The sequence below is a fragment of the Lates calcarifer genome, linkage group LG8, assembly GCF_001640805.2.
Source record: "Lates calcarifer isolate ASB-BC8 linkage group LG8, TLL_Latcal_v3, whole genome shotgun sequence".
Taxonomy (NCBI): Eukaryota; Metazoa; Chordata; class Actinopteri; family Centropomidae; genus Lates; species Lates calcarifer.
Genome location: NC_066840.1, coordinates 7,913,759 through 7,926,252, shown reverse-complemented (window position 1 = coordinate 7,926,252; position 12,494 = coordinate 7,913,759). Strand labels below are relative to the sequence as shown.

The 12,494-nt window shown below is 41.1% G+C and overlaps 2 protein-coding genes across 6 annotated transcripts in view; one reads left to right on the top strand and one right to left on the bottom strand.

Annotated features, from left to right (window-relative positions):
• unc5a (unc-5 netrin receptor A) overlaps positions 1-5,716 on the top strand; it is a 122,587-nt gene extending 116,871 nt beyond the window's left edge. For all 4 annotated transcript variants that reach the window (XM_018675599.2, XM_018675598.2, XM_018675597.2 and 1 more), the window contains 3 exons: positions 740-904; positions 1,084-1,262; positions 3,483-5,716. In XM_018675599.2, the coding sequence (XP_018531115.1) occupies positions 740-904; positions 1,084-1,262; positions 3,483-3,648 (510 nt within the window). In that variant the 3' untranslated portion in view covers positions 3,649-5,716. The remainder of the gene's footprint in view (positions 1-739; positions 905-1,083; positions 1,263-3,482) is intronic.
• A 3,047-nt stretch (positions 5,717-8,763) lies between these two features.
• pdlim7 (PDZ and LIM domain 7) overlaps positions 8,764-12,494 on the bottom strand; it is a 31,627-nt gene continuing 27,896 nt past the window's right edge. For both annotated transcript variants that reach the window (XM_018675602.2, XM_051072214.1), the window contains exons 10-11: positions 10,349-10,464; positions 8,764-9,974 (exon numbers count right to left, since the gene is read on the bottom strand). In XM_018675602.2, coding sequence (XP_018531118.1) covers positions 9,888-9,974; positions 10,349-10,464 — 203 coding nt within the window. In that variant the 3' untranslated portion in view covers positions 8,764-9,887. The remainder of the gene's footprint in view (positions 9,975-10,348; positions 10,465-12,494) is intronic.

Here is a 12,494-nt window from a genome sequence, read left to right as displayed (position 1 = left end):
CTGCCGCAAGTCTGCCTGGGTAACAGTGCCCCCGTTTGGTTAGCAGCATGTCCTGCAGCCCCACTTCACTCTCAAACTGAGTTCTTGTCAGCTGTTGAACCAAGGGTGAAGTGAGGAGTTAGTGTGCTCTGGTTTTTAATTTTTTTTTTTTTTTTTTTTCCCTTTTTCAGAGCTGCTTCTCCTGGGATATGCAAATAAGACATGAATATAGAGCAACAGAGAGAAAGATGTGGAAACTGTCACCCTTAAATAAATTCTACCAAACACTTATGGTAGCCATTTGCTAAACAGAAGCTAGTGCTTTACAGTGGTAGTGCTCAAACCTATTATGCATGCATGCATCTCTATGTCATGTGATGTGTTTTAGATTCAAAGTAGCCCTGCCCAGAAATGCACAAACTTAACATAGTGAATCAACTGTATTATTAATATAAGTAACGAATAGAAAATATTTCCCATGCCAGAAATATACTGTGGAGTTTGTCCAGATTTGTTTTACAGGAACAGTTTGTCAACAACAGCACATTATTTCCCTTGAACTTTCCTAAGTCTTGTCAGTCTGCTGCCTCAGATATATTTAGCCAATTTCACTTAATGATGACAGCATATGTCAGCGTAATTAATGATGATTTCAGTATTTCTAGGCAGGTGGTCCTGTTAAGGTGTGTTTCAGACATGCCGTTCTGACTGCGCCGCTGCATTGCCACACGTTTGTGTGTGCTGCGTGTCTCTTCTGCAGGAGATCCCGTTCTACCACATCTGGAACGGTTCCCAGCGGTACCTGCACTGCACGTTCACTCTGGAGCGGCTCAGCCTCAGCACCTGTGAACTCACCTGCCAGCTGTGCGTGTGGCAGGTGGAGGGGGAGGGACAGAGCTTTAGCCTCGACTTTAACATCGCCAAGGTAACGCTGAGCATAACTGCTCGCTCAGAAGCTGCAGCTGATTATGCAGCCACCGTTATTCAGCGTTTTTATATCTTGATGAAGGAAATGTTTATATGCTGGCCAGTTTTCTGAAAGCTGTGCACTCACTCACTCACTCACTCTCTCTCTCTCTTTTTCTGGCTGTCGTTCCATTCCAGGACACCCGAGCCGTGGACTCTGAGTTTCTGTTAATGGACAGTAACGCCACAGCTCTGGCAGGACCCAGCGCCTTTCAGATCCCGTACCTCATCCGGCAGAAGATCTGCAGCAGCTTGGATGCCCCCTGTCCCAACGGAGCCGACTGGAGAATGCTAGCACAAAGACTTAAACTTGAGAGGTAAATACCAACTGTACAATACCAGTACCACCTTATCTGATCACTGATTGTTGGATCACACCGGAACAGGCAGCTTTCACAAAAGCTCTCAAGCAACGCAGCAGAGCCTGATTTATTCAAACCCTCTTGAGAGAAGAGGTTGCACAGTAGTACTGTATATTCACAATACTTACCTACATAGCTTGCTTACAATAATGAATGTGTATTCACATTGATTGTGAAGGGCTATACTATGTATAGGTTAATTTGTAACTATGAAATTCCAGCTATGTTTTTTTTACAAGCAGTGTACAGTGCATCACCACAGTCGGGTGTTTTTCCTAAAGTTCAGGTAAACAAGGTTCTGCCTTGGCAAACTAATCCTTTGACACAGCTAACATTACAGGATTAATGTGGACTTGATGGATACAGCTATCATTTCTGTAAGAAAACATGACCCCCCTCCTTCCTTTTTTTGCCTCAGGAACAGGTAAGCAGCTTAAAGTCTGTAGCTAAACTTGTCCCTGCTACATTCTGCTTAACAGTTGTAATTGGAAAGGTGGCGAGCTAGCTGCCCATCAGCAACAGGAGAAAAAAAAAAAAAAAAAAGATGGAATAGGTTTGGATCTGTGCCGACCCCAGACCAATTCGTTCTCACAGTAACTGTACTTTATCATTGGAGTACCTGTAACAGAGCGGAGCCAGGCATTGATCCCTTATCCTCCAATTTAATTTCTACTTTGTAATGAAATCAAATAGGTACACTTAATTTGTCCAATCAACTTTATTTACCCCAATTAATCACAAATTGAATTGATGCACTACAGGTTTAATTAGCAATGTTTTGCTCAACATAATCAATTCTCATTTAGGACTCAGGAAGGAACAACTGCTCTGCTGTTTGATCTGTCCTTAACAACATGTTTTCCTGAAAAGGCAGCAGCTCCTTGGCACTCTGTCATGCTGTATTTCTGTGTTTGTTTCTGAGTGGGTAAAGTGTTCAGACCGAGCGGAACGGGACCAATCAATAAAACTTAAAAATGCCAAGAACCTTTTATTTGATCTTTTTCTTCCCAAGACCGTGCAAACGGCTGTGTCTGAGCCTTACAAGATAAGCTCGTGTTTCACACAGCGAGGTGAATAAGCGGGGTTGACACGTCGGACGCTAAGCTCTGTCTTTTTTTATCTGAATAATAACACAGAGGTTCATTCCCAGACTTGTTTTTTTTTTTTTTTTTTTTTTGACCAACTCCTCTCTTTGTTGTGCTCTCCTGACGCAGAGGAGAAAGCTGTGGTGCGCTATAAAATCCAATTGACTGAAAATAGCAGAGTGACACTGTGTTCCCTGTTTGTGTGCTGTCAAAGCAGTCACATGTTTATAACCATCACAGAATGCTTCACTAGGCAAACAGAAAACACAAGGAAGTGCTGGACTCTTTCTGACCTTTCCTCAAGGTGAAAAGGACTTCCTGTCTCACCTCCCCCTCCTCCCCACCTGGCAAAAAAAAACACTCACACAGCACAATCTCCCTTTGTGCCACGAGTTTACGCTGTTCTCTCTCTTTTTTTTTTAATGTCATGTGTGCTCTACATAACAGTTAAAGCCCCAGACATTTGGGGAACAGAAAAAGGCCATTAAATCAAACACGCATCTTCGGGTACAGCGGAGATCAGGTCCCACTCAACATCAAATATACAGCTGGCCGGGGCTTCTGCTTTGTTGTCATTGATTGGGTTTGATCGTAAAGGTTCTGCTCCTAAAATGGAAAAGGTCACTTCCGACTTAACTGTGAAAAGTCCATATAGGATTTACTATATGGGATTTAGGGCCAATTTCAAGATCAAATAAAGAGGAATGAGGCTTATGATGTTAAGCTTCAAATGAAAATTGCCAGAGATTGTGTGTTTGATGGCAGTTTGAAGAGCTAGACTGTGTTCTTATACCTTTTATCATTTTTTTACTTAGTGCTCCAACACGGCATATCAGGATGTAGCAATATAACACAATAAAACTTGACATTGACAGAGTTACAAGAAGCAGCAGCACAATAAAATACCGGCTGAAAAGGTTTTCCTAAGACTCTGCCGGTGGAGAGAAAATGAGAGATTGTCCTCTCTGATGTGTGCACATCACTTGATTTAATAAAAATGTCTCATTGTTTCCTCACTGTTATTTTTGTGCTCTCCTCCTCTCTTCTCCTCTCCTCTCCTCTCTTCTCCTCCTCCTCCTCCTCTCCGCAGACACATGAGTTTCTTTGCATCCAAAGCGAGCCCAACCTCTGTGATCCTGGACCTGTGGGAAGCACAGCATTTCCACAGCGGCAACATCAACCAGCTGGCCACGGTCATGGCTGACATTGGCAAACAGGAAGCCATGATTTTCCTGGTCTCTGATGGAGAGTGCTAACCCAGAAAAGGGGGAGAGACTGTGCGTAGAGGAAAAAGTACACAACAACAACAACACACACACACACACACACACACAAAGAAATCGACAATAACCGCAGCAATGGAAAAGCAAAGCTGCCCCAATGCCCCTCTTCTTCACTTTAGAAGGTAGCAGAGGGTTTGTGTAGGATTGAGTCCCTATTTCCCTTCGAACACAATAAAAATCTTTTAATGACAGACCAAATGAGGGAAGAGATAAGAGTTTAGGTGTGTGGGGGAAATGTATTCATGAACTCAGTAAAGAAAATACCCTTTATTTTCCGTCAAAGATTGAAGTTAAATTAGTCCACACCCTGGTTCTACATTAAAGATCACATTAAATTAACTTCATGCCTTTTATATAAATAAGCCATTTGTGGCTAATGAGGAGCAATATGCAAACATAATTACCAACATCCAATATTGCGAATTCAAGGAATAATTTTTTAAGTTATGTATTAAATATGAAGTAAAAGGGATGTGACAAAAGGTGAAAGGTCATTTCAGGTTCAGGCGACATATGCAATTGGCAGGTTCGTTCTCTGACATCATCTCACACCGAACGCATTTTCAACAAGGTCATCAAGGTCTGTGAGCGTCCCTCTCCCCTCCCTCCTATGTGTCGTTATCTGTTTCTTAAAACACTCACACATTCACACAGGCGGCTTGTAGCACATCCTGAATTTGCAGGTTTAAGACAGATTGTATGTCAGAGCCCCAAAAACCTGTCTCATCTTGTTTGTGTGTGTGTGTGTGTTTTTTTTTTTTTTTTGTTTTTTTTTTAAGTCCAGCCGGTATCACTACTGTGAATGTAACATCTTGACATCTTGATTCAGCGAGACGCTTCGCAGCTTTCCTGCTTCTAAATCGATATATGTGGGGTTTGGGTTCTTTGAACTTTTTTTTTTTTAAGGGAGGAGTGAGTAATATCTTCACTAAAGTCATATTTCAGAAGCCATTTCTATTTAAAGCCTGAGAGTTTGATCCTTCCAGTATTTTTCAATCTTCACCCGCTCATTGCTGCTTTTCAAATTCCACAGCTAATGAAGGAGCCATAGGGCCGAAAGGCGTTCCAGCTGCACACGTGTGGATGCTGAATGTCTCATTTCAAACTCAAACTCATTTCTGACGTGACATTTTCCCCTTGATTACATTAATTCGGTTGCAGAGAACATAAAAACATGGCCAAAAGGGTTATTATCCCACATGAATAATGCAGAGCACTTTCCTACAGAAATTCTGACAACAAATTCTTCAAAATCTTCACCAGATTCCTCATGGGGAAAGAGTCATTGTGCAGCTTTGTTTTTATAATTCATAAAGCAATGTTGGAGGGAATTCTATATTTGCTGTGTGGCAAAATAGTATTTCCACATCAGAGAAATGCCTGTCTCTCAGAGAAAGTTTCGAGTGGCTTATTCATACTGTCACGCCTCTACTCACAAAAGATGCTATGAGAGGGTTTTTTTTTCTGTTTTTATTATTTCTAACCAACAAGGCAAAAATAATCCAGCACATTCATGCAACAAACCATAAACTGCAACGACACATTTGCTTATTTTTATATTTTGCTGCTTTGCTTTGTTTTTTTTAAATTATTAATGGATCTGTCAATTCAGGCAGCATAAACATAGAGTATCTTTAAAGTCCACTGATTCAGTAATTATACTAAGATATCAGCCATCCCAAATTAGCCATAGTTCTCTCTCCGTCTGCCTCAGGGTTGCATGTGAAGTTTGTCTGTTAAAAGTTGTAAAGAGAGCCCTTCTCATTAACCCCCTCTTACTCAATCAGCTAGCACAGCCCATCCCACCAGCTCCTGTGGCTTCAACCTTTAACACTGACTGGAGCCTCATTTATGATTGTCTGATATTTGGAATGTACATTTTTTGTTTCTGTGTAGTGGGGGGGGGTCTGTCTTTCTTTCTTTTGTTTTTATATGGCATCTCAGCAACCTGTCAACTCCTTCAGCTTCTCTTTCATCACAATGAACACGCCTCCTCTTGACCAACAACACTTTTTACTGTATTATTTGACGTAGATGCCATGAAATGAAATTTAACCCTTTTTTTAATTAATATTACCAAACCCTTGAATCAAGCCCCTTTCAGATAAAATGGTAATACCACCTTAAATGAATCTTTTCATGTTGAAATGGATCATCGTCACATGTAATATGTAAATAGTTTTTCTATACCAGCCGTGTGCTGTCACTTTGCATACTGTATATCAGCAGAATTGGTAACCAAAGTTTTATGAATATCATTTGAGGCCACTACATCCTCATATTGTATCCATTCAAATATTGTTTGAGCGTTGTTTTACTTGCAGCTAGTGTAGAATAAGTCAGAGTTGCTGTCTCTTCTTAACTGCGGACTTCAAGTCCAAATCATTACTTTAATCTCATTTCTTCGCTTTTGTCTTTGAGGCAAATTAATGCTGTTTGTTCAAGCAGTAATATGTGTCAGTTTATTTTATCACTTTGTAAAGAAATGTAAATTATATTTTACTATAAAGCCAAAAAAAAAAGACACTTAACTGGCGCAGCATTTGTCAAGTCTAAACCGTGACGTGTTTGCCTATATACTGTTCTTTGGCGATCTAGCAGTGAAGACTTTTTGCAGTGTTAAGGGTTTAGAGACTGTTTTACAGGAGTTTCTATACATATTTTGTTCGTCCTTACATTGCATTCGTCTGATAATTTCTCTAATTGTAAGCATTTAAATACAAGGCGGAAACGGTCACTAATGCTTAGTGAATCACTACACTGGGACTGTGCGGAGGCTAATGGGAGAAAGAGGACATCAGTTTTTCTCGGACACTGACAAGCCAGTGTTGACGCAGCATGTTCAGATGAGCCATGGCAGTTGTACAGTCAGACTGTGTGTGAAATTTTATCACCCCTGTCATTGTCTTGGATGTGTTGTCTAAGCATATTTCAGTAAAGTAATTCACCAGCTGCCACGATGTTCAGCATCTATCTTCACATCTAACTTGTCCAACAAATCTTAACAAATCTGCAATTACTGTGTGTGTGATGAATACAGTTCCCTTCATGATGATGAAGTCTAGGCCTGATCGTTCTGTGTAAGACTCGTGTCAGTAACATACATGCTCTGTTCAAGGGTTTATAATTTCACCCTTGCGTTAAGGGGGGTGGGGGGTACAACTGTACTTTTTGTGTCACTCATTACTATTCAGTGTCAAGGACGTGTGCGTGTTTGTGAGTGTGTATGTGTGTGAGAGTGAAAGACTGGGTGTGTGCATACCTCCCTGTCACTCTGACTGAACTGTTTTTTTTTTCTTTTTTGAACTAAGAACAATAGACTTCTGTACTTGTGAATGGTTTTTCTATTTAGTTCCTTGATTCAATGTTCCTTGCCTTTCTGCAAGTCAAAAATGCTGTATTTATTACATGCCACAGCGCTTATGCAATTGTATAATCCTTTTTTTTTTTCGTTTGTTTGTTTGTTTGTTTTTTAACCTTTTGTGTTCCTTATCGTCAATGTAAATTGTTGTCAAAACTTTTGTGGCAATGGAAAAACTTCTGCTAAGGGAGATTTTCTGTACTTTTTGGACAATGATATGGATTTGTGGGTAGAATTTTGGAAATTCGTTTCTAAGTGCTTTCAAGTATTTACTTGGCCTTATGTATATATATCTATCTATGACATTTCAGAAAGGTATGTATAGTAATTCAACCTGAAATTGTTGTAAATAAATTATATATTGTTAAATCAAGGACTGGATCTTTTGCTTGAAAGATTAAATTTACTTTTTTTTTTTAGAGTAGTAGTACTAAATGTTAAGAAATACCATCAAGCTTCAAATGCTCAACATCACTCTGAATAGTTCGACATCTTGGGAAATGTACTTGTTCACTATTTGGCTAAGAGCTAGATGAAAATATCGATGCCACTCCTTTAACAGCCTGAGCTTGCTCAGTAGTTCATCTGACCTGAATAGGGACATGTGGTTGTGGTACTGTACGTGGTCACAAGACCGCTTTATCACATGGCCAACATATAGAGACAAACAACCATTCACCTACAGGCAACTAACCCACTCTGCATGTCTTTGGGAGGAAGCCGTGGGGAATCCACAGAGGCAAACTCCACGCAGAAAAGCCCCGGGGTGAACCAGGGTTTGAACCCTCTTGTTGTGAGGCAACAGTGCTAACCACTGTGCCCCTGTGCCACGCTGAGTTCACAATATTTTAATCAAAAATATGTCCTTCCAAGGTAAAGAAAGAACCTCCATGCTCAAAAAAATGATTTTAATTGTATAGTGTCAATGGACTGAGGTAAAACTATTTCCTGTTTCTCAATCAGATGGCATAAATTAGATTATTTTGTTCAGATTTTTTAATCCTATGATCCCTTGGGGGTTCCCAGTCCCCAGGCTGGGAACCACTGAGCTCAAGCCAGAAGGCTGTTAGCCAAGTTTCCCCATAAAGAACAGAAACAGGGAGGATCCTTTTGGCCCTCTCCAAAGGTTGAAAATTCACCCACCAGCACCACTAAAGCTCACTAACAAACACATTACATCATGCTGCTTGTTTTAAAAAAAATTCTGTTCAACAGTCACAGACTGTTGCTTCAGTGCAGGGTCTCCACTGGTTGCATGTACAAGATTCTCAGTAATTCCATTAAGTACAATCCTAATCCTCTGTTTGTTAAAAGATCAAATAAATGACATAGCCTGTGTTGGTGAGCTTTACAAGTCTCTGTAAATGTATTTTAATATTTTGGACAGACGTAGGCTAGTTGTTTCCCCCTGCTTCCAGCTTTTATGCTAACAGCCTCCTGAGCCACTACATCCCATCTAGCCAGAGATCATATATCAGACTACTGTAGTGATTGAATAGTGACTAATGTAAACATGTCTACAAGTTAAGTGAATTATTTCTTCCTACATCTGTGTAAAGCTTGATTTTTAATAAGGCACTTATTGTACTCACAACACTGAGCCAAAAAAAGTAAATTGTCCTGTTGTTGGGGAGCAGGTGTTACTAAGAGCAAAGACGACCAAAACATCAGTCGACAGAAAATCTTACAGATGGGTTCACCTCCAAAAAACACTTCAACCCAGGATGTTCAGTCACAGCACATGGCATTACTAAATTATTTTATTTGAAACGTCCAGCAACTATAAAAACATCACTTACAGGCCCATTCTGAAGCAATATAAATACATAATAAACGATGGCTTGAAAGTACTCTAAGGAATAATCACAATATCATAGTAAGAAGAGGGACACAAACACCGTAAGATTTTTTTTCCCCTTACATTAAAATGTCCAATAAATGATGATCATTTCAACGCCGTGTGAAACATTAAAAAACATTAAAAGCCCCTTTCTCCATCACCCACATGTGCGACCTTTAAAATTGGATCAATTCGTGGATTACTGCATAACTCAAAAATTACAGTTATTACCTGCAGTGTGAGCTCTGATTCGCCAGAGCTTAAGTGATAAGTTAAGCAGTTGGTGCTTCTGTGGAGAGGTCCAGTCAAGCAGAAATGGGACACCTCACCCCCACCTCCCCTCTCTCTGCTCAACTAGACCCCCATTATGTTAATAGGCACTGCGGCGAGAGAGGGTGAGTGGGCCAGGGTCCTGAATGGGGCCACCACTTCTCCACACTTAGCGCGGGAGTAGTGATGGATCATTACTGCAATATGTGACATCGTTAGAGGCTCAATGACTCCTCCAACTTGAAAGATACTGACTTGATCTTACTTCAGACTGAACAAGGACAAGATTAGTGGAGTCATGAGGATTTTTCACTAACTACAATCAAAGCTAGATCTTTTAACGTCCAATCTATCAACAACTTAAAAGTCAACAAGTTAGTGACATGATATGAAATAATTCCTTGACTACTTCCAGTTACACAACTCAGCATTCAGTATTACAGGCAGTAACATTTGAACTGTCCTAACAGCACGGTGTAGTAACAGTACGCGAAGGTAGCGTTAAGCCTCAAACGCAGGAGCAAAGTCGGCAGGATAGAAAAATTGACCGAGTTTAACTAGGTGTGTGGTTTGCAAAGAGGAGATGTAGAATGTGTACAAGGGTGCCCGGAGGGTGGAGAGGGTGGAGAGGGGGTAAGGAGGAGGGAGAGACAGAGACAGCAAGAGAGAGAGAGAGAGAGAGAGAGAGAGAGAGAGAGAGAGAGACAAGTGTTCCTTCCTCTGAAGATGAAGCTCGATCTCTCACACTGGAGCAAAAGCGTGGCCTTTGCACAGGGGCTTATCCTTCTTCGAGTAGAACGTCTTCCCCTCCAGGTTGATTTGGCAGAGCTTTAAAGATGAAAGGAGACAGACAGACAGAGACAGACAGATTTGGAAACCAGGGCAGAGTAGATATCAGACCTCAACGTTTCCGGGGTTGAATTTACAGAGCTTTTTTTTTACTGGCCAGAACAGGCGCATATTATTTACTTGACAGCATTTACTTTCAGTTTTCTTCAGAAAATGAGAGCGAGATGGAGGAGGCGATAGGCTGCAGGTGACAGGTTACAGGAAAGAGACAGAAGCGGGGTGGGGTGGGATAAAGAAGCTAAGGGGTCCAGAGATGGAAGGCAGATTGTTCAGGTGGCATTGTGCTGGGACAGCCAGAAAAGATGGGGGCAAGGAGAGCCCCACAGGGAGCCGTATCAATCAAAATGACTTACAGCACAGACGAAGCACGTATCGTGCCAGCTGTAGCCCAAGGCCTCCAGGAACCGATCCCCGGCATCAATCTTAAAGTCACAGCCGTGGCATTTGGTGCCAAACATCTTCTCATAGTCTGTGAGAGAGAGAGAGAGAACGGTGATGGAGAGGAGAGGTGGTGAGCGGCAGAGATATGTGAAATAACCACCAGAATAAAATAATAACAGATTCAAAAGAGCTTTGATCATCCTCAAGATTGGGTCAAGCATCCTCCTTGGCCTCCACAATCACCATATGTAAACATCGCTCAACACTTTCAGGACGTTCTGGAGGACCAAGTGTGAAATAGGTTTTCACCTCTTTCATCTTTTAAAAGAACTGGAGGCTTTTCCTCATGAAGATGAGCAATATCCCACTACACACACACACACACACACACACACACACACACACACACACACACACACACACACACTTAAGAACTTGAATGACGGCAGTAACGATGGATGAAGCTGTTCTGCCGAACGTCAGCTCTTCTCCACATTGCACGTTTGATACTTTTGCTGTTTGCGTTATTTTGTCCACCTACTGTACACAAGTGCCTTTTCCAGAGTGTGAGGGTAGGATTAGGACGAGGGAGAAATTGCTCCAGATACTTAACTGGATTTGCCAGTCTCTTTCATCACAGGGGGACTCTGGGGAAAGTGTCAGGTTATAATGCTGCTTCTCAAGAGTGAGTGGGTGAGAGCGGCACAATCCCGGAAAGATGCTGAGGCAGCAGAATGTTTATCAGAGCTAAAGGCATTAGTCAGAGTATGAGTACTCAGGTTCTGGCTCTGCCTCTGATAAAGCAACAATCCACATCGCAGACCCGGTAGTGAGCGAGAAGCACACTGGCCCGCTAAATCATTTACAGCATAATAGAAGAGCACACACCATTCATAAAATCCAGTAGAGAAATGTATGAAGTAAACTGGAGCTAAATAGATTACAGCAGATGAAAACATCACACTTTATGATTGACTGTGGTACGCACCAAGAGATTCATGATGTAGGCCCATGCCAAACCCCACAGCAATAACACAACAATGCTGTTTGTTTTACAAATAGTTTGATTAAGAAAAAAAAAATGAAAATGACTCAAGCAAAACTGGAGAGGGGGCCCCAGCAGCGAGGTATTTTTTTCATAAGAAGCAAGTTTATCACAAAATGAACCCTGTAAAACCTCTAAATCATCCAGTAGCTGCATTCTTCTGGTTTTGTTCCCCAGCCTCTGTTACAGTACGCAGCCTGCGCTGCACTGTACTTAGCTACAGCATCCATTTAAAGTAAAAAGACGTGACATTTTTCATCAAACAAGCTCAATCACAGACTTAATGCAGTGCGGCGGGATGTCAGTTCCCCCTCTGTTCGTTCATGCACTTTGGGGCACAGTGCAGATTTAGGATAAATATGTAAGACTGGATCCATGTGTACAGTTACAGGGGGTCTTACCCTTGGTTGAGATGCCAGTGGAACTAATCAATCTTCACACTCAGACCTCTGAACTCGTTTTTCCTCCGCTAGTTTTTCATATTCTGCCTGCCTTTAATTTAGGTTCAGAATTTGATTCTTTTATTAAAACCACTGTTTCTGTGCGTGTCACTGTCTGTTCTGCCACTGCTGCTGCTGCTGTTGTTGCTAACCACCGAGTTTTTCTTCAATTCTTCCTCCAGAAACCACATAAATATGATGTTCCCTTTTATTTGCAGCAGATGATTTTTCACCATGGTGATTCCTTCATCTCTTTTATGAGGCCCCGAGAATGTGTGACAGGAAACATTTGTATTATTAAGTATGAATGAGAGAGAGAGAGAAACCTTGAGTGAGAGCACATTCAAATAAAAACATTAGGAGCAGACTGAGACATGGTTATTGTTTTTTAACAATACTAATTATTGTTACAATATCCTGATGTCTTTTCATTGTTATTATTACTGGTGTTATTGTAGCATTTGACAGTTTGCGGGTTCTTAGTGTATTTTGAAAGGACAGTTTGAAGAGACTTTAATTTAATTTAGAGGCACATCTTACCCCATGCTCATGAAAGCAGCAGATATGGGTAAAAATAATTCATGTTTTTGTGCCTTTAATAAGTGAAACTGTTAAACTACTCTACCAGCCACC